Source organism: Tiliqua scincoides, chromosome 1 (genome assembly GCF_035046505.1).
Source record: "Tiliqua scincoides isolate rTilSci1 chromosome 1, rTilSci1.hap2, whole genome shotgun sequence".
In the NCBI taxonomy this organism is placed as follows: domain Eukaryota; kingdom Metazoa; phylum Chordata; class Lepidosauria; order Squamata; family Scincidae; genus Tiliqua; species Tiliqua scincoides.
This window is the reverse complement of record NC_089821.1, coordinates 116,583,423-116,605,595: the sequence shown is the minus strand read 5'-3', so window position 1 is coordinate 116,605,595 and position 22,173 is coordinate 116,583,423. Positions and strand designations below refer to the sequence as shown.

At 43.4% G+C, this 22,173-nt stretch overlaps 1 protein-coding gene across 1 annotated transcript in view; it reads left to right on the top strand.

Moving 5' to 3' along the window:
• The window catches only part of STAT1 (signal transducer and activator of transcription 1), a 42,627-nt gene that overhangs the window by 6,466 nt on the left and 13,988 nt on the right, over positions 1 to 22,173 (top strand). Inside the window, exons 3-19 of the mRNA XM_066613386.1 lie at positions 362 to 506; positions 1,989 to 2,087; positions 3,816 to 3,905; positions 5,534 to 5,612; positions 7,658 to 7,749; positions 8,656 to 8,807; positions 9,466 to 9,624; positions 10,554 to 10,646; positions 11,289 to 11,348; positions 11,645 to 11,674; positions 11,772 to 11,862; positions 14,378 to 14,416; positions 14,825 to 14,911; positions 16,903 to 17,001; positions 17,707 to 17,842; positions 18,926 to 18,978; positions 21,382 to 21,476. Of these exons, the coding sequence (XP_066469483.1) occupies positions 362 to 506; positions 1,989 to 2,087; positions 3,816 to 3,905; positions 5,534 to 5,612; positions 7,658 to 7,749; positions 8,656 to 8,807; positions 9,466 to 9,624; positions 10,554 to 10,646; positions 11,289 to 11,348; positions 11,645 to 11,674; positions 11,772 to 11,862; positions 14,378 to 14,416; positions 14,825 to 14,911; positions 16,903 to 17,001; positions 17,707 to 17,842; positions 18,926 to 18,978; positions 21,382 to 21,476 (1,599 nt within the window). The remainder of the gene's footprint in view (positions 1 to 361; positions 507 to 1,988; positions 2,088 to 3,815; positions 3,906 to 5,533; positions 5,613 to 7,657; positions 7,750 to 8,655; positions 8,808 to 9,465; positions 9,625 to 10,553; positions 10,647 to 11,288; positions 11,349 to 11,644; positions 11,675 to 11,771; positions 11,863 to 14,377; positions 14,417 to 14,824; positions 14,912 to 16,902; positions 17,002 to 17,706; positions 17,843 to 18,925; positions 18,979 to 21,381; positions 21,477 to 22,173) is intronic.

Below are 22,173 nucleotides of genomic sequence, written 5' to 3'. Positions count from 1 at the left end.
ACTCACAAGCATAGTGCAGCAGGTGAGGGGTTAATGCAGTAGTTCCCAAACTGCAGAAACCAGCCAGGGGAGCCGTGCAATCCTAACCAAAAACCCATACCTCTTTACAATCTATAAGATTGTAACCCCAATAGGGAGCTGTGGCCAGTGGTCCAGTAGGTCAGGGGACTGGCTGAAAATGTTTGGGAACCATTAGGTTAATGGATTCCTTGGGATTATAGCTGCTATTTTAAGCAGAAGTTGTTTGCCGCAGGCAAGAGGAACATCTACAGCCTTTGCAAGATTGCTCTATGAAGCAAGGATAATAATGAAAGTAAATTACCGAAAGAGAAAATAAAGCTTCACGTGCTTTGTGTTTTAGGGATCATGCTGCCGGTGATGTATCGTTAGCCACCTTGCTCTTCCAGAACCTTCTGTCTCAGCTAGATGATCAGTACAGCCGCTTTACTCAAGAAAACAACTTTTTACTGCAGCACAACATTCGGAAGAGTAAACGTAACTTACAGGTACATCTGTGGTTTGTTGCTGTGTTAATTGATCATTAATGATACTAGAAGTTCTTTTGCCTACCTTGTTGAAATCTGATTGGCACATGAACATTGGATGGTACGTCAAATTATTAAAAGGCTGCAACTGCTGTGCACTCCCTAATGTAAAAATGTGCGTGGCCCAGTTCAGTTTTGCATTTACACTTTGCTTAGGTAGTCTACCACCCTGTCGTCGTCGTCGTCCCCCCACACACACATTTCAAAATGAATGTTTGCAGTCACTTCATGATACACATCTGTGTGTATTATGGTCTTGTGAATAGCTTGACACGTATCCGACCAATGGCTACTGTTGACAGGTTTATGTTTTGCTTGCTTGGCTGTTACTGACTTAACAATCTGGGTTGAACTGTTCATGCAACTTGGGGTGCCACGAGCTGATATGAGCTGCGGATAGAGTAGACATAACATTTCTCAAGTATAGACATAACAACATTCCTGATTTCTCAGCCTTGAGAACTGCAAAAAAAGTGTGCTGGTTCCCACCCTGCAGCATCATGTATCATCTGATTTTTACTGCCTGATCTTAACTAGGGCGATGCAACCCTTTATGACAATGGAACACTGTTCTAATGTTGTAAAATGGCTCCTGGGGACACACAGAGTGCATTGCTGGGTGCCATTTTGGGCAAGCTTCTGCAAACAGTGGCAGCACCAGAGGTCTGCTTCCACAGCAGGCTACCTTCAGCAGGGCAGGTAAGCTGGCAGGGGGGGGGCAGAGAGTGAGCAGAATGGGTGGGGGATGGCAACATTGGGGTGTCCAAGAGGGGAGGGGACAGAAATGGATGGATACCAGCACCAGCTACTTGTGTTGGTATCCTCATCCCATTTCTCCCTTACCTCAGACCTGCACTAGCAAAGTAGCGATCACAGATCCAAGGTGACCCATTGGGGTAACAGACTTACCCCAGGTAAGGGAATGAATGTTCCCTTAACTGGAAAAGCCCTCCATGACTGCTTCCCCACAGGATGCAGTGCACTCCCCTTTGGCACAGCTACATCGTAGGAGGTTTTTTTTTTAGTTAGGATTGGTCGGTTACCTTGCTACTGCTGTGGTAAGAGGTAAGGCTACCTAGAACCAAAAGTAAGTCAAGCATGTGGTGCAGAAATGTTAAAAACTATAAATGCAAGTGTGTGTGGCCATTTACCAATTTTAAGATAAAGTAGTTGAGCCGTGAATGTGTCTCTCTCTTTGACTTAGTTAAGAACCTAAGAGTCCTACTGGCTCAAACCTAGCCCAGCATCTAATGGCCAGCCAAAAGCATCTGGAAATCTAGGTGCAGGGCATGGAGGCAATCACTGTTTCTTCCCAAGGATTAGAATTCGGAGGCAGCTTAGTCTGCCAAAATCCTGCCAACTTGACTAGTAACTATTGATTTGTCCTCTATGATGGGAGCTGAGAATCTCTTCCCATTAATGGTTCTTTGTGCTGTAATCCAGAATACTTTTGAGGAAGATCCCATGTACATGGCCGTGATGATCTCCAAGTGTCTGCTTGAAGAAAGGAAAATCCTTGAATCTGCAGAGTCAGTAGATCAGGTAACTTTCTTCATTGCCTTGGGGTGGGCAGAGACATGGTGGAGTGAGGTGCCTTGTGCCATTCCACAAGATCCTTCGCTGCCCCAAACCTGTCAGATAGAAGCGAAGGCTCAGGTGACTCTGTTCTTGAAATGAGGAAAGTGGTAAGGGAAGGAGTTTAACTAAGCCTGAAATGTTCACATAAAAGACATGGCTTTTTCTCCTGCAAGAGCAGCCATTCACAACAGGCCCAGGTCTGGTCTGTAGATGCAATAGAAAGAGGCAGCAGAATCCTGAAGTGATAGAATGGATAGTATCACTTCGTACCCTATGAATGAGTCTCTCTGCAGGTAGAAAGCAACGCTAGAGTTCTACCCTGTCACCCTGCTGTGCTAGCTTACTGTTTGACCTTGGGATTCTTTCACCTCACTTTGCTGCATGGCCGTTAACCTACCTCACAGGGCTGTTTCAAGAATAAAATGGAGCAGAGGGAGGTATGTAAGGGCCCAGTCCTATCCAACTTTCCAGCACTGATGAAGCCTGTGATATTTAAAGGTAACAGTCATTAAACCCTAAAATCAGCTGATAGAAGGCCAAGAGCCTCTGTTGTAAGAATGTCTTCAGTAGATGTCCACAAACAGGTAGAGAGGGAGCCCAGCAGTGGTGGTCCTGGTAGTTATTGCACCAGGGGCCACTATCCCATCTGCCACCCTTGACCTGGAAGTAATTGTGGTGAGCTCTGGCGCACTGCCTCCTTTGTTCACCCTTTGCAAAAAAAGGGAGGAGGCAGTCCAGGCTTGGAAGACTCCTTCAGAGCTTTTTTGCACCATTGGAAGGCACCCAAGTGGTGCCACCTTCCAGTGGCACAAAATAGCTCTGACGGAGCCCTCTTTGCTGCTAGTAGTGGTGCAGACAGCTCCTTCAGTGACTGAAGTGGCACATCCCTCCTCTGAAATAGGAGATGTGCACCACTTCCAGGCAGGCTCCTCCCCTTTAAAGAAAGGGGAGGAGAGGAAGGTGGCCCTCCGATTGGCATGGAAACATTCCGTGGCTGTGCTCCTGGAGCCACCGTTGGAGCTGTTCCTTACCACTTAAAAAGCTGGTGGCTGGCGGGGGGTGGGAGGCAGTTTGTGGTGCTGCCCCAGGTGCCTAAATTCCTGTTGTCTGGGGCATCTGCAACCCCTGCCTCCCCTGAGTCCGCCACCATAGCCCAGTAGATTGTCATCAGGAGGGCATTACCAACTTTTGGGGCTACCACTGAGGCTGATTTCTTATGCCCAGCGGATCTTACATAATGAAGGAATTGATAGCAGGGCCTGTGGCATTGGTCTTAACTCTTTAGGTGGATTCATATGAGAGTAAGCAGTTCATGAAGGAATCTGGTTCTCTACAATATGTCACTGACTCAAAAGTAAGTCAGTTTGCACTCAGTGGCACCTAATTTCTAGGTAACTAGTTAGAGGCACAATAATTAAAATGAGAGTGCATATTCAAGTTGCAGATGGAACATGTTTGCTGGAGTGGTGAAATGTGCAAACCTTGAAGAAGATGTGATAGAGCTAGCTTTTTTCTTGTGTGCTGGGCCCTGCATCTTCTTTGCCTATATATTTTTTTAAATGGTCAGATTTCTTTGGTGAATTGCTCAATTATGTCTTCCTATATAGGTGGAGAAGCTGGTGTTGAGTTTCTTCCCATTAGGCTGTTGTAGCCTGATGTGCATTATTTTTTTCCTCTCCTTTTGAATTTCAGATGGAGGTGGGGAATATGCAGAATGCTGTACTACTGGGTAGGCAAAAGAAGTTGGATGAGAAAGTCAAAAATGTGAAGGACAGTGTCCTAGTAAGTAAAAGTCCCCCTAGTTTGAGTTTTTTGTTCACATTTTATTTCAAAAAGGTACAGGTTGGGCATCTCTTATTCAAAGTGCTTGGGCCTAAAAGCATTTTGGATGTCAGATTTTTCCGTATTTGGGAATACTTGCACATCTATAATGAAAGACCTTGGGGATAGAGCCCAAGTCTAAACACAAAACTCATTTGTTTCATATACCCCTTATGCACATAGCCTAAAAGTAATTTTATACACTATTTTAAATAATTTTGTGTATGAAACAAGGTTTGTGCATGAAATTCAGTTTGATTTTATTTCTTTAGGCAAAAAAGTAAAAAGTCATGTTGTTGCTCAAAGTTCCCTATTTCAGAATACTCCGTATCTCGGAATTCCAGATAAGGCATGCCCAACCTGTACTTTATTTCCTTCTGGAGAGTAAACTGAGATAAAAGAGCAAAACACCACCACCTTTCTGCTATACTTGCACAAGGCTAGACCATCAATGAATCGTGGTGGCCCACCAATTCTCTTGTCAAAATTGCATGTAGTCCTGCTTGTGATCTGGCCACCTGGCAGGAGCAAACACCAGCACGTGGGGTCTGATATTTAAACACTGACCCTTTGCTGAGGTAGTGTTTTACCACAGTGTGTCTTCAGGATGTGAAATAGTTGTTTGGAAACTCTTCTTTGCATTGTCATGGTTAAGTATGAGCCTAAAAATCATACAGGTCCTGAAAGTTCAAAGAGCCAGGTTTTGGTTTTTCGATTCACAATTGTAAATTTAGAAAACAGAACTATTTTTGTAGTTTCCCCAAGTATGTAGAAACCATTACCTTATAACAGTTTGCCCTGTTTCATGTCCCATCTTGGATCTGCAACCTAAAACATAGTTTCACTGTGCCTCTGGGCTGTTTAACCAAGGTTTAAAATAAACATGGTTAATGCTAAACTTACATAGAATTAGTGTCTTAGAATATGGAGTATCCCAAAATTTCTAATTTCTTAAAGAAAAACCACACCTAACCAATTTATTTTGGCAGAAACTTTCCTGGAGTGCAGTTTACAAAAGTATGCTGAAATAAACTGGTTAATCTTTAATATGCTATAAGTGTCTTTGCTGCAACAGGATTGACATGGCCACCCCTCTTGATGTAGTTTGGAGAGATTCTTCTGGAGCTCTTTGCAATTCATTCTAGATTTCGCCACCCAGAAAGGTGTCATCTGCAAACTTGGCCACTTGCTGCTTATCCCCACCTCCAAGTAATTTATGAACAAGTTGAAAAGTGCCAGTCTCAAGACTGATCCCTGGGGCACACCACTTTTCATTCCTCTCCGTTTTTAAAATTTCCCATTTACACCCACTCACCAGTTCCTAATTCATAAGAGAACCTACCTTCTTATTCCCTAACTGTGAAGTTTTCTCAGGAGCCTTTGGTGAAGGACTGTGTCAAATGCCTTTTGAAAGTTCAGATACTATATATAATATAAATTGGTTCCTCCACGAGCATGTGACTGTTGATATATTCAGAAACTCTAATTGTTCTTTAAAAAGGAACTATCTATATATCTATAGAGATTGGTTTTTTTTTTTAACCCAGAAAGCAAACTTTTGTGTCCCAATGAGGTTGTTCCTTTTGTAGGAAATAGAACAAAATGTCAAAAATCTGGAGGATATACAAGATGAATATGACTTCAAAAATAAAACCTTACAGGTTCGAGGTAAGTGGTTTAGTTTTTTGGTGATTCTAGTTTAATACTTGTCAGAAATTGTGAGGTCCAAGATTCATGTAAAGTTGAGGCCATGCAAGATTTTAAGCATGTTGGGAATGCTCAGATCTTGTTGTGGTCCCTGAAGCTTGACTTTCCATGGATGGATGACTTTCCATCCTTTCATGCCTGCCCCATCTCAGAGTGCAATCCTAACTGGATGATCCACCAGCGCAGCAGTCCCTGCGCCAGTGGAAGGTGTCACAGACATGCCATGAGGCATGCCACAACACCCAGGGAGTAAGCGGTGCTGGCATAGAGGCTTGCACTACCCCACCGACACTGCATCCAAGCATTCCACCAGACAGTGCAGGTAAAGTTGTGCTCAGCAGGGAGGGGGTGTTTTGGGGTAGGGAGGAATGGGGGGGTGGATCAGGCCCAGGAAGGGGCAGGATTGGTGGAGGTCTCTTTACTTGGAGTAAGGTCAAAAAATCCACTCACCCTGAGGAGACCTCCAGCCTGCTGTGTTGGATATAATGGAGCCCATGCAGTCCTCCTGCACCAGTACAGCTTAGAATTTGGCTGTCAAGACTAGGAACAGAGCAGTTTTGCCCTTTGCAGTCAAAGGCACTTTCCACAGCCCATCCCCTCTATGCAGTCAGTGAGGTGCAATGTATAAATTACTTTTAAAAACAAAACTTAATAGGTATGTTGACAGGACCAACACTTTGTGCCTTACAGTGGAGATTGTTCTGAACCAGAAACAAAAGCTCTTGCTTTTGCAACTGTCCCTTGCTCTGAAGTCAAAGGAAGAGGGGTGCCTGACAAAACTTAGCATTTTGCCCCCCCCCCGAATGCCACTGGAGAGCTGCTTCTTATATTAGTTTTACACCCAATGTACACTTTTGTGAAGTGACATTGGAAAGGCAGCCGTTGTAGTGCATTTGCTTTCCTGCCCATCCAAGACAAAGATACTGCCATCCTAAGTACTCATTTATTCACAACAAAATTCTGCATATCAAAGTGAAGTAAGCACAGATTCAATTGGCTCTTGAACTTCTGCTCTCCTTTAAAGCAGAATCTGACCCACCCTATATAGTACAGCAATGATTTTCCAACCTTTTTCATCTCAGAGTACGCTGACAAGTTGCTAAAATTGTCAAGGCACAGCATCCTGCTGGTGTGGGGCTCACATCCCCCCAATGGTGTTACTAATAAATTACCTTTCCCCAAACTTCTGTGGCACACTTGCAGACCGTTCACGACACACCAATGTGCCATGCATTCTAGGTGAAAATTGCTATAGTATAGCAACCCCATGCATGGATTTGAGCTAGTGAATTCCATCCACTGTTCCAGTCGCACTCTAAGAAGTTGCCTTCTCAAATTGTGCTTTAGGGTGGATCAGTGCAGCATAAGGGACACTGGTTTCCCAATTCCACACTTCATTTAAGGCAAATGTGAAGGGAGAGACTCTTGTACAGTAGAGGGGGATGTGTTGCCTTTCACGATCCACTGATACTCACTGACTACCCCCTCTGCTGCCATTTTAAAGCATTTTTGCTCAGAAGTAAACTGGTGGGGGTTGAATTGGGCTCTGGGGAGAACTTGTCAGGCAGAAGTGGTAGGAACCAAAGGTGTTAAGCACCCCCCATGCTGATCTCTCCCTGTCATTGCCCCCCACTGAACCTTGGTGAGCAAGGCCATCCTATGTCTAGTTGCATCTGGGGTCTTTGTTCTCTTCAACATTCCAGTGTGCGCTGTGGGCTTTGATATAAATCTGGGGGCGTATTTGAGACATGCCGTTACCCAGGGAGTCTAACTTGTTCCTTAATTCAAAAAGGGGACTTTCCTGGTTTTGACATTATTTTGTGCCTTAAAAGGCAACATAAATTGATTGGGTAAGAACAGAACTTCCTGTTTTCCTGCATTCCCAGTTATTGGAGAAGTGAACTTTTTTCCCCCTTGGTGAATGAAGTTCTGCAGATTTCTTCTAGAATAGCTTTTAAATGTGAAAATGTTTGGGATGCAGCTTACGCATGGTTTCTGTCTTGCAGATTGTGAGCCCAATGGCATGACGCAGGACGAGTATAGAAAGGAAAGAGTAAAGCTCCATACGATGTACTTGCAACTTGGCCACATGAGACAGGTGATACTTTGGTGTAATTTGTGGTGAACCATCATGCAGTAGTCTCAGCTATGGGTGTTCATTCCTTTTCTTTTAAATTGGTTTAGCACAGTGATTTTCAGACTTTGCATTTTGGAGAAGCCTAGTTCTTGTACATTGTTCATATATGAAAAGTCTATAGTTCTTCTACAGCCAGGATATTGTAGTAGTTTGAGAGCTAGACTTAGCCCTAGGGCCAGTCACTATCTCTCAGCCTCACCTACCTCACAGGGTTGTTGTGAGGACAAAAGGAGGGGAAGAACCATGCACATCATCCTGAGCTCTTTGGAGGAAGAGTGGTATAAAAATGTGAAAAATAAATAAAATAGGGTAATGGTGGTCAAGTTCTCCTGCAAGTTTGCTTGTCTGCCACTGTTTATCTGCCCTACAGTATAGCAGCTTTGAGTGTGGTGCTCAAGGCAGCTTTGTGTGTATTTTGGAGGCCCTGGTTAAGCCCAGCCCAGTACAACATTTTACACAGGCAGGGCCATGGTCGAGCCTAATAGGACTGGCCAACACCCTTCATGAGTGTGTATGCATGCGCACCCCAGAAGCCTTTGCAACACAAACCTGTTTCCTGCTAGAAAGGTTGCTATGGAAAGGTTCAGTGAAGTTGGAACATTTGAAAATGGTTGACTGCAGCTCCTATATATATTTATCTGAGAGTAAGTGCCATAGAGGGAATTATTTTTCAAGAAACCTGCATAAGATTGTGCTGTTACTGTCTCCTTGAATCTAAAAAACTCCCTTTGGAACCACGAACACCTGCGCGTTCAGTTTTTCTTTTTAACGGCAGGATTATATTCTGTGGTTGAACTTTCAGAGCATTTAAGAAACAATTGATTTGTAAAGTATGTTTTAAATGGTATTGTTTCTCTTCCACTTTAGGAAGTGGTGTGCAAAATAACAACATTACTGAACGTAACTGAACACACTCAGAACGATTTGATTAGAGAAGAGCTGGTTGAATGGAAGCTTCGGCAACAAATTGCTTGCATTGGTGGTCCACCGAATGCATGCTTAGACCAGCTTCAAAACTGGTAGGTCACTGACTATGACTTACATTCCCAGGGAATTGGAGAGTAGCCTCAAAAGAGAGCTCGGACTTGGGAATTTTTTTTTTGCATACAGACAATTTTTCTAACTGGATACTCAATTAGCTACTCAATCATGAGGGAGGTGGCACAATATTCTGGTGACCTGTCTCTTGTATACAGACTATGGCCAACATTAGAAAAATACCAGTGGATCTAGCTTTTTGCTGTGGCTTGGATATCTTTCTGCACAGAGAAGTGGTCTTCAGCAAATGAGGGGGGGGAAGGTGCCTATTCCTACCATTTAGGAAGAAAAAGAAAGCATGCACTCTTGCCTAGGAATTGGTTTAATCAGAGGATGAAGGCACACCTGACCCTTTCTGGTGACGAGATTTAGAGTCAAACCACATGCGTTTCCCACGTAAGAGTGCTGCTTGTTTCTTGCATCTTCTGTCATGTAGCACATGACCCACATGAGACCATGACTCAGATCAGGGTGCTTGCACAGAGTTAGAGGGCTTTAGCCTTTCATTGCTGTGCTGTTTTCTTGCTGAAAATCCACCCCTGAATTGGTGATTGAACCCTTAAAAGTGTCATTTGCTACAATGGGGCAGGTATCCCAGTAACCGAAGCTACTCCTGATATGTTGGACTTGTAATGGCAGGTTTACAACAGTGGCTGAGAGTCTTCAGCAGGTTCGTCAGCAGCTGAAAAAGCTGGAGGAGCTGGAGCAGAAGTTCACGTACAAGTCAGACCCCATCACGCAACACAAAAAAGGATTGCTTGATCGGACACTGGGCCTCTTCAAGCAACTCATTCAGTGGTAAACCAAGTTGATCGTGTTTGTATTGGTGGTCAGAGCTGGTATTCTACTTATAATAAATATCACAGGCGTAATACAGCCTAATCCTGAGCTGCCCAGGATGCTGGACCGCAACGCACCAAAAATGGCTGCCGCTGCATTCTGCACACTCCAGGCAGCCACCAGCGGCATCTCCTCCTTGGGAGAAGGGACTTTCGTCCCTTCCCCTGGGTAAAGCAAGTAGCCCCACAATGGGGCTACTTGATTCTATGGCAATCTAAAGGTTGGGGTAGAACCAAGAGCCACTGTGTCGGGCGGTCAGCAAAGCTCCACCGGTCCCACCTCCACCTCCACCGCTGCTTAGTGGTCTGTGTGACTACTGAGCAGCAGAGTTCTGGCGCTAGCCCACTGCTAGGCTAGCATCGGCAGAGCATCAGCACTAGGGGCTGCAAACATGCCTTATGGCAAATTTGCGGCAGTGCGTGCTGGCACTGAGCCAGCGCACAACGCTTCGAATTGGGCCCATAGTTGCCCTAACCAGAGCAACTGAGTCAGGTCTGTTGGAAGATGTTTTCAACTGTTTAGGAGTTAGCTGATTCTCTTTCAGACTTCAGTAATGTTTTTGAAATCGTATGCCTGAAGTCTCTTTACTGGCATGCCACCCAGCTTAAAAAGAAAAAGAGGTGATGATAAATGAAACGCTTGAGGATTTGGGTTGACAGGATGCAATTTCTCTTTGCACATGCTGTAAAAGCCTGTGGAAGAGCAGTTATCGGGTCAGCAGAGGTAGCTTGAAAGGGAGACCTTCCTGCCCTATAGTATCAGTTTATCAAAACAGTTGTTTAAAAGAAGCTTGAAAACAGATTAAACTTCTAGATCTTTTTTTGCCATGAATTTAACGTGACATGACTGAGGCAAAATAAAGTGATCATTCTTTACTCCTTGTCTAGTTCCTTTGTGGTAGAAAGGCAGCCTTGTATGCCTACACATCCTCAGAGACCACTGGTTTTGAAGACTGGAGTACAATTTACAGTAAAGCTGAGGTAATTTTTTTCTTTTCCTTCCAGAATGGTATTGCTTTGTCAAGGTGATTTGTGCTTCTTTAAGTTTAAGATCAGAAGGCCCTGCAAGGGACTTTTTTTTTTTTTTAAAGCCCCATTCCCTTTTTCTTTAACCCCACCCATTTAGCTTTCTCCTTCCCGTTTGTGGCCATGCTTCTCCTTTAAAGAAACATTAAGATTGTAGTTCCAAACAGAGGAGAACATTGTAATGCATCTTCTGAGGAGAACTGTGCCCAAAGAAAGATTAACTAAAAATAAGTGGACATAGCATATTTACATCTGTGAGCTTATGCCGGTCCTCAGCATAATGTACATTCAACCCTGTGGTTTCTCCACAATAGAGAACCTGCTCCTAGGGCTGTTTCATGTCTTAAAGATTGAGGGAGTACTTTAAATTATTGGTTCTTAGCATGTGTTTCCCTGGTTTCTCTGATGGAATAAAGTGCACAGAGCCATTTCAAATGCAGTTGTGGACACCATTACATATATGCAACTCTCCTCCGGTATAAAGCTGATTTGGAAGGAAGCTTCTGCTGAGCCTTGAGAAATGGAAGAAGGTGAAAAGGATTATTCTATAATGCGGAATAGTGTATGTTGTATAAACTGTGCTGCTTGTCATTCCAGATTGTTGGTGAAATTGCAGGAGCTGAATTACAAACTGAAAGTGCAGGTTCTGTTTGATAAGTAAGTAGCATCTCACACATACAGTCGTCCAGACTAAAAGATGTATTCTAATGCTCGCCTCACCTATAGCTATTTTACTTATTTGTAAGCTGCTTTGAACTGTGCTGTTGAGCTTGAAAAAGCAGGCAAGAACTGCGTTCAAAAAAAAAAAATTAAAAATGCGCCTAGGATGTAGCATGCAGAATTTTTGTTTGCTTTTTCCTCTGTATTGCTAGACCCAGTGAAGGGATGCATTCCTAATATCTGTGGTTTGCACAGATACCAAGATTTTATTTTTTCTTTCTGTTTCCTTGCAGAGATGTGAATGAGAGAAACACAGTTAGAGGGTATGTTGATTCCCTGCTCATACATGGTGTTGCATTTTTGTTAACAAAACATAGTTGTCTTCTAGTTTTGATTTGTTTTTATGTCATCTAACTACAGTTTTAGAAAATTTAACATCTTGGGGACGAACACCAAAGTGATGAACATGGAAGAGTCTAATGGAAGCTTGTCAGCAGAATTTAGACACCTGGTGAGGTTTATATTTTATTCTAACTTCTGAAATTCCTTTCTAATATTGCATTCACTGTGGCAGTTTTTCATACTTAATTGCAAACTATGCCTTGAATGTGATAATATTCACTTTTCTTTTAAATGAGAAGATAGTTGACAGGCCATGCATCTCTCCAATAACTTCCTTTCCCTTCTAATATGGGAGATCTCCTTTCATGTCTCATCCTGCCTTGGTCATGATTGTAGAGCTAGCTAAGCTTGATGTCTCTGAAAAGTCCTTCTCATCCAGAGAGCAGGAGCATCCAGGAATGATGTAACTCCTCTGATTCTAAAGGCCAAAATTGATGAAGAGGAAAGGAACAGTCTCCCTATCAAGATAATTTCTGCCTCCTTGCATGAAAGGAGAGTTTTTGTAGGACCTCCAACTGCAAGGACCGCTGTGTTGGCCAGGTTGACAGGGTCAAAAGCCTAGGAGGGTAGCCAACTAGCAAAGAACTGCTCTCTAGCAAGGGAGCAAGATTCACATGCTTCTCTATAGAAGGATAAGCCTCCCTACCTGGGGGAGGTAGCATTTCATTCCCTTTCTTTCACCTATTGTTAATCCTTGCACTGAATTTTTTTTAGGTGGTCCCCAAGGTGGTTGGGAAGGTTGCCAGGGAGGCTTCTGATCCAAGGGTAGGAGATAAACAGAGGAGGATAGGAAGTGTCCCTTCCCAAATTCTCTTATTTGTGTTCACCATCCTGCATGACCCAGCTGGTCTCTGATCAGAATCGGTCTCGCTGCCGATGCTTCCAATTTCCATCCCACTCCAGCTCACAAGCAAGTGTGCACAGGTTGCAGATGCTATTCAAGACCATGACAGAACACTCTCCCTTCAGTGCAAACCTTTTTCTTCTAAACCTCTTGTTGCATGAATGCAAGTCTAGAACGGGTTCTCAGGTCAACTGCTGCAGCAATCCTATGCCCTTTCAAGGAGATGGAGACACTGGGGTGATAGCTGGACATGGCCATCGAACCCAAATGGGTTGATGCTTCCAGGAAAAGCAAGGCATCCACATGAAGCTAAAGGAATTCATGTGCCTGAACCACAACCCACTTCCCCCTGTAGGAGAAAGGGATCTATCAGCTGAAGGAATTAGAATTTAGCTTAAGATGGCTTTCACCCTACTAGCAAAGGTGACAAGAGATGGAGCTGCTAGGAATATTTCCCAACAAAGCTACAGTAGGGGAACTTCCATATATTGCTGTACACACAACTTGGTTCCCTGTAACAAAGAGCAAAAGTTTCATTGCACTGCATTTTTACTCTTCCTGAGAACTGTACCCTGCTAGTCAAGAAGCACCTTTTTTTACAGTGGTGACTCTCATCGCACGCAACTGTCCCTCTTCATCCTAGCATAGCATTTTTTGCCAGTGGATGTTTGCTGGTGTCCATCTCCTGTCTTTTTTTCTTTAAGGTTGTGGGCCCCTTTAGGACACACAACCCTCTTTTATGCCATTGCTCTATAAATTAATGTGACAGTTGTTTTGCTGAAAAGCACTATATACATATTTTTAATAAGGACAACTATAGAGGATAGTGTCTCATAGGAAGTATGCCAGTAAACCTCCCTTTATGGTTGGTTTTGTTTTTTTTACTTCTGGACTTGCATCTGGTGTAACTTGAATTGGGGAAGATGCGTTGTACTACCTTATGTCCTTGTTTTTCTTTTATTAATGCCTATCACAATGTTCATCAATTTTTTTTGTTAGGTTATGGCTGCCCTTTACTTTTTGTATCATTAACATCCCATTGTTTAAAAAATTTTTCTGCAACTTGATGTTCCAGTTACAGCACATCTCGAACTTGAAGGGACCCAAACTCATTTGATAAGCTGGAACCCACTGGCAGGAGCTGTGTTCTCTGTCCTCCTTACTGTCAAAATGAAGAAAAACTCAGTGGCACTTTCAGTATTCTGTTTCTTTTAAATAGTACATCTCTCCATTTCCTTCAAAGTTGAAAAAACAGGAAGTTATCAGACTCCTAACCACTTAGATAAAAATGTTGGTTCATACATACAGGGTGACCCAAAAAAAACAGAAGCCATAAAAATTTTAATAAATCCTACAAAGGTCCAGTAAATTTCAAAATGTCTTTTCCTTGGTTGACCAAGACATATTGGGGAAGATTATTGTTCCAATATTTCATGCACAAAGTCGACTTGTATACCCTGAAAGAAAAAAGAAGAAAAATTAAAATTAACAGTTTTATTCAAAGATTTGTAGGTTCTGTTTTTTTGGGGTCACCCTGTATGTTGCCCATCGCTGACTAATGGAAACTTACAACCTTAACAATAGGTTAAAAAGGGCGGCTCCTCATTTCTCTGTAAGTGGGTAGATGTTGTGATGTGAAAGAGCATCTCTTGTTTTTTTTGCCTCCTTGTTAGAACAAGAGCCTTTGCAGTCTTGTGACAGGCTGGACATGTGCGTTTGGTATGTAGCACACTGTAAAATGTGAATAGAAATGTCATTGTGATATTTTCTCATTTTGCAGCAATTAAAGGAGCAAAAAAATGTCTCCAGGACTAATGAGGTAAGAGGAACTGATATGAACCCCTCTTCTCTTTTGTTTCCTTTTAATTAGATAACATGATTCCTTAAAAAAAATAAAACTCTGCCAATGGCCTTGGAGCCATCTCATCCTATGGCTTCTTATGCACAGCTGTCTTATTTATCACATTTTTATACCGCCCTTCCACCAAAGAGCTCAGAGCAGTCTTCCTACTTTTACCACCTCTTGCAAACGCTGAAATTGATATTGCATAAACTTAATCGGACAATGAATTGTGTACTGTAGAAGATGCAGAGGTTGTTGGCTGTTAAAGAACCTGGGTTTTTTCTGGTAATATGGAGAACAAGGATGGTTCTAAGCTACCTAAAAGTTTTGAACTGAGCTTGAATAAATGTTCTAAAATGATACTTGCTTTGTTTGGTTTTCAAGGGACCCCTAATAGTCACAGAAGAACTCCATTCCCTGTGTTTTGAGACTACGCTGTCTGAACAGAGTGGGCTGATAATTGACCTAGAGGTAAAGCTATGGCAAGAAGGACTGGCTGCTTCAGCAGCTAGAGAACCCTGGAGGGCTTTTCCTCAAGCATTATTTTCTTCTCTACATTTTGTACACATACTGGGTGATAGAGAATGTCGCTGGTGCTAAGAGCTAAACTGCATGTTGCTCCTGTGAGGTTACGCTAGGTAGGGGCCCTGTTACAGTGGGAAAAGTCCATTCAGGCTGGTGTTTGAAATCCTGCCTGGGAAGTGGAGACAGTACTTGGGAAGAATTTGGAGTAGGGAAAGGACTAAGTACTCTTTCCCACCAGGTCTCTTTCTAAACCAGGGGTGCTCACACTTTTTTGGCTCGAGAGCTACTTTGAAACCCAGCAAGGCCCGGAGATCTACCAGAGTTTTTTTTACAATGTTCGCGCCATCATAACATATAACATTTATGTGTACAATGTATGTTGGTGTACCTTGCATAACCGCATGAGCCAATATTGCACAACACAACATAATTAACTATAAACATTTCTTGTAATTACTTGAGTTTACTTTGACTTGCACTGAAGTGAATCAGCCAAGGATGCATAGTCCGGACAGTAGCTGCTGACAACCAGCCTCAAGCACACTTCCAAATGTTCATCAGTCATGGTGGAAAGGTACTTGGACTTAATGATCTTCATGTAGGAAAAGGCTGACTCACATAAATAAGTGGAGCCCTTCCTGCCTCAGGTGCTCTTGTATCCTTGAGGGCCCTATTGCCTTCAAGTGGCTGCAGCTGTACAGCACACTCTGCTGGATGCCCAGGCCTTACCCTTAAAGGGGCCACTGCTGACACCACATCTACCTCCTCACCAGATCTTCCTCGATTCCAATACAAGTGCAGGGGGGGCAGATCCCTATACAGACCAGTGCAAAAACGGGAAAGGTGTGGGGGAGGGAAGATCTCTATATAGACATCACAGCAAGACCAGTGCAAAACCCCTTGCACACAGAACCAACAGGTGGAAGTTGGGGGGGGGGCAGATCTCCATACATACCAGTGCAAAAACAGAGGAAAGGTAAGTCAGCCCCAGTAGAGTCAATGGAGCTCACTCCCAGGGATGCGTGGATGGGAGAGAAGCCTGCCAGCGGCTCCTCTCCAGGTCTACTCACGAGTCAGCCCCAGTAGAGTCAACAGGGCTCACTCCCAGGGATGTGTGGATGGGAGAAAAGCCTGCCAGCGGCTCCTCTCCAGGTCTACTCACGAGTCAGCTCCAGTAGAGTCAACAGGGCTCACTCCCAGGGATCTGTGGATGGGAGAGAAGCCTGCCAGCGGCTTCTCTCCAGGTCTACTCATGAGTCAGACCCAGTAGAGTCAATGGGGCTCACTCCCAGGGATGTATGGACATGAGAGAAGCCTGCCAGTGGCTCCTCTCCCAGGGAGGAGCCTGCCAGGGGCTCCCTCCCTGGGCTCACAAGCCTGCCAGGGAGGGGCTCACTCCCAGGGATGTGTGGACAGGAGAGAAGCCTGCGATCGACTCATTTTGCCTCACGATCGACCAGTCGATCACGATCAACATATTGAGCACCCCTGCTCTAAACCAATCTAATGCTCCATTTCCATATTGTATTGAATTGGGGCTAAGGACAGTTGTGCACATGTTTGCTTCAAATAATTGAATTTAGGGAGATTTTTACCTCTGAGTAAACGTTCTGCCACAGCTGCTACAAAGGCCTTTTATTTAGTGACATTTAGGTGTTCCATAGGAGGCTTGCAGGTGTATTCATTTATTTCTCATTTTTATGCCACGCTTCCTCCAAGGAGCTCAGAGCGGTGTACATTGTTCCTCCTGATAGTGGCAGGTGTAAGATCACCCGGAAGCTTCATGACTGAGCAGAGATTTGAATCCACATGCATCAGAGTGCACTTTGCAAATGTTACAACCGTGATGAAGGGATGCCATTGTATGAGAGAATATGGTATCATGTCGCATTCATAAGCATTTCCTCAACATTTTTTTATCATCTTTTCCTTTCTAGACCACGTCCCTTCCCATTGTTGTGATTTCAAATGTTAGCCAGCTGCCAAGTGGATGGGCTTCCATTTTATGGTACAACATGCTGACAAATGAACCCAAGGTAACAAGCCAGGCAACTTTCTAAGTGTAAGGAAAAGAAGGTTAAATTTAGACACAACTCTGTTAAAACTAAATTACATTGAAACTATACATGCTTATCTGAAAGCATACAAATGAATGGTTGATGTCAAAGCTTTATAAATTCAGTCCCAGTACCACCATCCATAAAGAGGCTGAGTAATAATGGTATAGAAAACATACGATTTCTAAATTTTTAAAAGCTTTGTAAGTAGCTGTATACAAAGGTAGAGAGAATTGAGGAATATTGTATTTGATTTCCCTACTGATTCCAAAGTTATTTTCTCCAGATAAATTATTTTGGAGAACAGTTGAAATTAAAATTGGGTAATAGTACTGAAAAATTTTAGTTAAAAATAAAATTAAATTCCTGGCTTTTAGGATCTGGCATCAAAGAAATAAGCATCGCATCATATTTGTGCTTATGTTGACATAGAATACAAAGTTTTTTTAGGTTCCTGCAAAGCTTTTCTGTGCATAGCCTGGACTGCCATTGCTTCTCTCTCCCCCCTCAAAAGGGGGTATCTTCTTGCAAATTGCAAGAATGGCTTGTTGGGTTGGATGGGGAGCTGTTTTCCAAAGAGGGGAGATTTTGAGTTCTGCTGCATATCTGGAAGCTTTCTGCATAGACCTTGATGGAACAACCTTTTCAAGTGTAAATTCAAAATCCATGTGGTTTTTTTCTTAGAATTTGTCCTTCTTTCTCAATCCACCATGTGCAAGATGGTCTCAACTTTCTGAAGTGCTGAGTTGGCAGTTTTCTTCTGTCACAAAACGGGGGCTCAACACAGATCAGCTCAACATGCTGGGAGAGAAGCTGCTTGGTATGCAACAGTCAAGAGCCCTTGCACTCGTAATCCTTCTGTTGTATCTGCATTCAGATTTTGGTGTGACGTGTGCATATTTTTCAATTGGGTTACCCAGCAAATTTTCCCATGGGTCAATGATACTCAGAGACCTCCTAGGTCACAACTGTAGGTCAGGTCCTAGAGGTGTTGTGGTCACAGAGGCCACATGCAGTCTCCCTGTGTCTCAGAACACCTGCTGGAGGCTTCTGACAAGCACTTGCAGTTTTCATGAAAACGGGGAATGAAAGTTCCCATACCTTGAAAAGACCTCTGAACTGCCCTCTTCCTCCCCCCCCCCCATGCAAAGTGTTTCATTGGTGCAGCTACACCAGTCAGAGTGGAGCAGGTTTAGTTAGGATTGAACACTACAGGAAGTGTTTTGACACTCCACATTTGAAAATGGGAGAAGTCCATATATGTTCTCCCTCAGTTCTTTAAGGGAAGGATTGAAATGGGATGAATTTGTGCCAGTAGGGGTACAAAAATAGAATGACCGTGGATATGTGGAACACTCTGTTTCTCCCTTGGGGACTGCAACCTTTGCCTTTCATTCTTTCTAACAGAAATGCAAAGAATTCTGATGTATCGTTTCTCTTGAAACTATTAACATAGTTCACTTCAGCAGAATATGAAATTGGATCTCTGCCACAGAATTCGGTCAGCGTATGGCAGGCACTGGAAGTCACAGTTTTTAGGAATCTCCCCCCCTTGCTTTGCACAGCCCCACAGGCACCATTCATGAGAGCCCACTGATCTCAGGAGTGACTTTTCAAAATGACCTATGAGCCTGTCCTTGGAGTAGGGAGCAGGAAAGACTTATCTTTCCCGCTCCCTCCCCCATGGACAGGCTCACAGGTCATCTGTCCTGCATGCTGCCAGCTACCCTGCTTAGGCAGAGGGTTTTTCCTGGTGCTGCTTCCTCTGCATAGAGCAATGAAAATGGAGATTTAAACTGTAGTTCTTATTCATGGACCATAAGATTTAGTCGCAGTGTTGCATTCAATACAAGTCTGTGCACCTCAGTAATTGCTATGCTTTCCATCTGATGTCTTCCTTCAGGTAGTGGGGGATGCACTCCAGATGGCCTCATTAGTTGGCAACGGTTCTGTAAGGTAAGAGCTACTATTTTTCCACAAATTGGCTGGCTTCTTCCCCATATACAGTGAAAAGATTCTTCATAGCCATTCCCCCCCCCCCCCGGGAGAATGAAGCATTTATTTAATAATAATAATACAGGTATTTATATACCGCCTTTCTTGGTCCTCAGATTTCTCCTCAGACTTTATTCAAGGCGGTTTACATAAGCAGGCTATTTAAATCCCCGTAGGAATTTTTACAATTGAAAGAAGGTTCTATCTTTCAAGAACCACAACATTTCAGATGTTTCTTTCTGATCTGGTTTCACATTCTGGCCTCCATCCTCCCACGCTCAGAGCAGATGGAATAACTCGGCTCAGCTTGTCGGCTGCTTCAAGGTCGCACGGTGCCGGTGGCCTCGAACTGGCAACCTGCGGGTGTTATCTTCAGGCAAACGGAGGCTCTACCCTCTAGACCAGACCTCCTGCCCTCCTGCCCAGACCCCTTTAACTGCCTCACATTTAAGCCAGTGGGCCTGAATAGCGCTTAACTTTTGGCTGTATTGTGCCTATAGCTTTTTTAATACCTTCACTTTTTTCACCTGACTCTATAGGAGCAGCTTTACCAAGCACTGATTTCTTTGCTGCTCATTCCAAAAAATGGATCAGGGAGAAGTTCCCCTGGGTGAAAACCAAGCTCTCTTCTACTGTTGCTCACTGTCCCTCACTGTTGCTCATGTATTTCCAGGAACATGGATTTGAGCTGCTTTGTGTAAGAGGAGCCTGCACATAGGTGCCTGGTATTCACTATAATGACTGAGCATGTTGTAGTGGACTGGGCTTGTAATAGTGGGGGTGGTGCTCACCCCTACCATGTGAGAGAATCCAGAGTTGCACATGTGGGACAGTACAGGTCATTCCTGATGTTGACACTGAAGCAGCTCTCTTTTGTTGTGGCCCAAGTGAAACCGAATGCATTCCTGGGGGCAGACTGTTTTTAAGAAAGTCAAAGATAATGTGTTCCCTGCACCCCACTATTATCTGTGGTCAAACAAGTGTTGCAGGCTTTTGAGCTGCTATAGGAACTTTTAAAATCTACAAACCGAGAGAATACTGGGAGGAGTATGTCTCCTTCAACTTTCTGGGGAAAAATCTGCTTCCTTTTAGTTGATGGAAAGAAACAATGCGAACTCCTGTTTCCACCATCTTTGCATTCTTCCTAAATTGCCAGCAGAGGGCAATAACTGGTAACCAGAATTCTGAAGTTGCCTCCTAATGAGAGGTGTTGAAAGTACTGAGAAACAGCCTCTTAAGATGGTAGCTTAGCTGCCTTGTTTCCTCAACAGGGAGTAACAAGCTAGTCAGGGGAAGCATACCTAGGAGAAAAGTTTTGTAATTTCAGAGAGGTGAACCATCTCATGTCTGTGCTCAGCCATCCCTGGAGTTATTCTGCTGCTCTGAAATTAGTGCTACTGCTTTTATCTAAGGTTCATTTACCACTGACAAGGTGATACATAAAAAATAGAAGCAATACAGTGAGTTTGGGTACACTTTGCGGATTATAATTACACTTGGTGTAATTTGTGGAACTCCTTGGCACAGGATGTGATGGCACCTGGTCTAGATGCCTTCAAAAGTGGATTGGACAGACTTATAGAGGAAAAGTCCATCACAGGTTACAATCCATGATGGGTATATGCAACCTTCTGGTTTTGGACTAGCTCTGAATACCGGATGCAAGGGAGTGGCAACAGGATGTGGTGTCCCTGAGACACTGAGCCCACACTTCCTCCCTGAGGTGGACTACTATTAGATATAGGAAGCTGGGCTAAATGGGTGTTTGGCTTGATCCATGTAAATAGCCTTGAATGCTATCTAAACGAAGAGGCAGTATATAAATACTGAAATAAATAAATAAATCCGGTGGGGTTCTTCTATTTTCTTATATGGCTAAACAGACCAGATAGGAATGGATTTCCCAAAAATGATCACCTGATAAATAGGGGGAAGTGGGGTTCTGTCAGTCAGCAGTAACAAAGTATTTTTGTTTTGCATTTTCTGAAACCCCTTATCAAAGACAGATGGTGGGTTTCAGGAAATATGCTGCTGAATTGGAGAGGATGGCTGAAGGCGAGGTAAGTAACTCGCCAAATAGCTGCAGAAGGGAAGGGGGTATTCTTGAAATGGCAGTAAACACTGTAAAAGGTCAACTCTCCTGGTTTTACTGTAAGTCTCTTGAAGGCTTAGGTTTTATCGTGAAGCTGAATATGAAGAGGACGTGAACAATAAGGAGCTAAAAGAATCCAGACAACCAAAAGCTGCTATGCAACAAAGGAAATTAAAGTAATACTGTTGGCATAGCTGATGTTCTGATGTGTGAATTTCATTGTGTCAGGATCTGTTGGCAACCTTGACTAATTCTGTGCCCTTCAATTTCAGGAAAATATAAATGATAAAGCCTTTCCCTTTTGGCTATGGGTGGAAGGAATCCTTGAACTAATCAAGAAGCATCTCCTCTGTCTCTGGAATGATGGGTAAGAATCATAAGCATGTTTCTAGTTGGGGAGGATTTGCTGGTTTCTAGCACTGTCCTTGAAGGGGAGACCTTCTGTCTTTCACTTTAATGTGTTAGTACTCGTGGTATTGGCAGTCCATATTGGATCAAATGAAACTGACTTGGGAGAGAATGCCATTAGTCCCTTTGCAAACAGGAACAGTAGCAAAGGTCAGTAGGAAGTCAAATTATGTTTTTTGAAGTGGCTTTTCTCTTTCACTAACCAGCTTTTATATATTGCTTGACCAGTGTCTTTCCTGGACTGCATATACAAGCCATGCAATGCCTAGATAATTTCTAGACTGTGTAATGCATTTTTGTACTCAAAGATAAGCACTGCTGTGTACTGTGACCTGGAAGTAAACTTCATTGGATTACAGGCTTAATAGGGTTGCCGCTGTCAAACTTTCTACCATTTTTCAAGCCTGATTCTGAAGCTTAAACTGGCCATATTATCGTAGGACGGGGATGGGAAATCGAGTCACACGACTTGAATCTGAGTTGCAAAATGTGTTTTTTGCTGACTTGTGTACACTCAAGTCAGGCATGTCACTGACTCAGGCTCTAACTTGAGTACAATCCACTGACTTGGAAATGAGTCCCCATGGGTACAGATTTGAGTCTGTCTGTGTCTGAGTGTGCTTGTTTACTTTTTTCTGGTGCATGAAACACCTTGT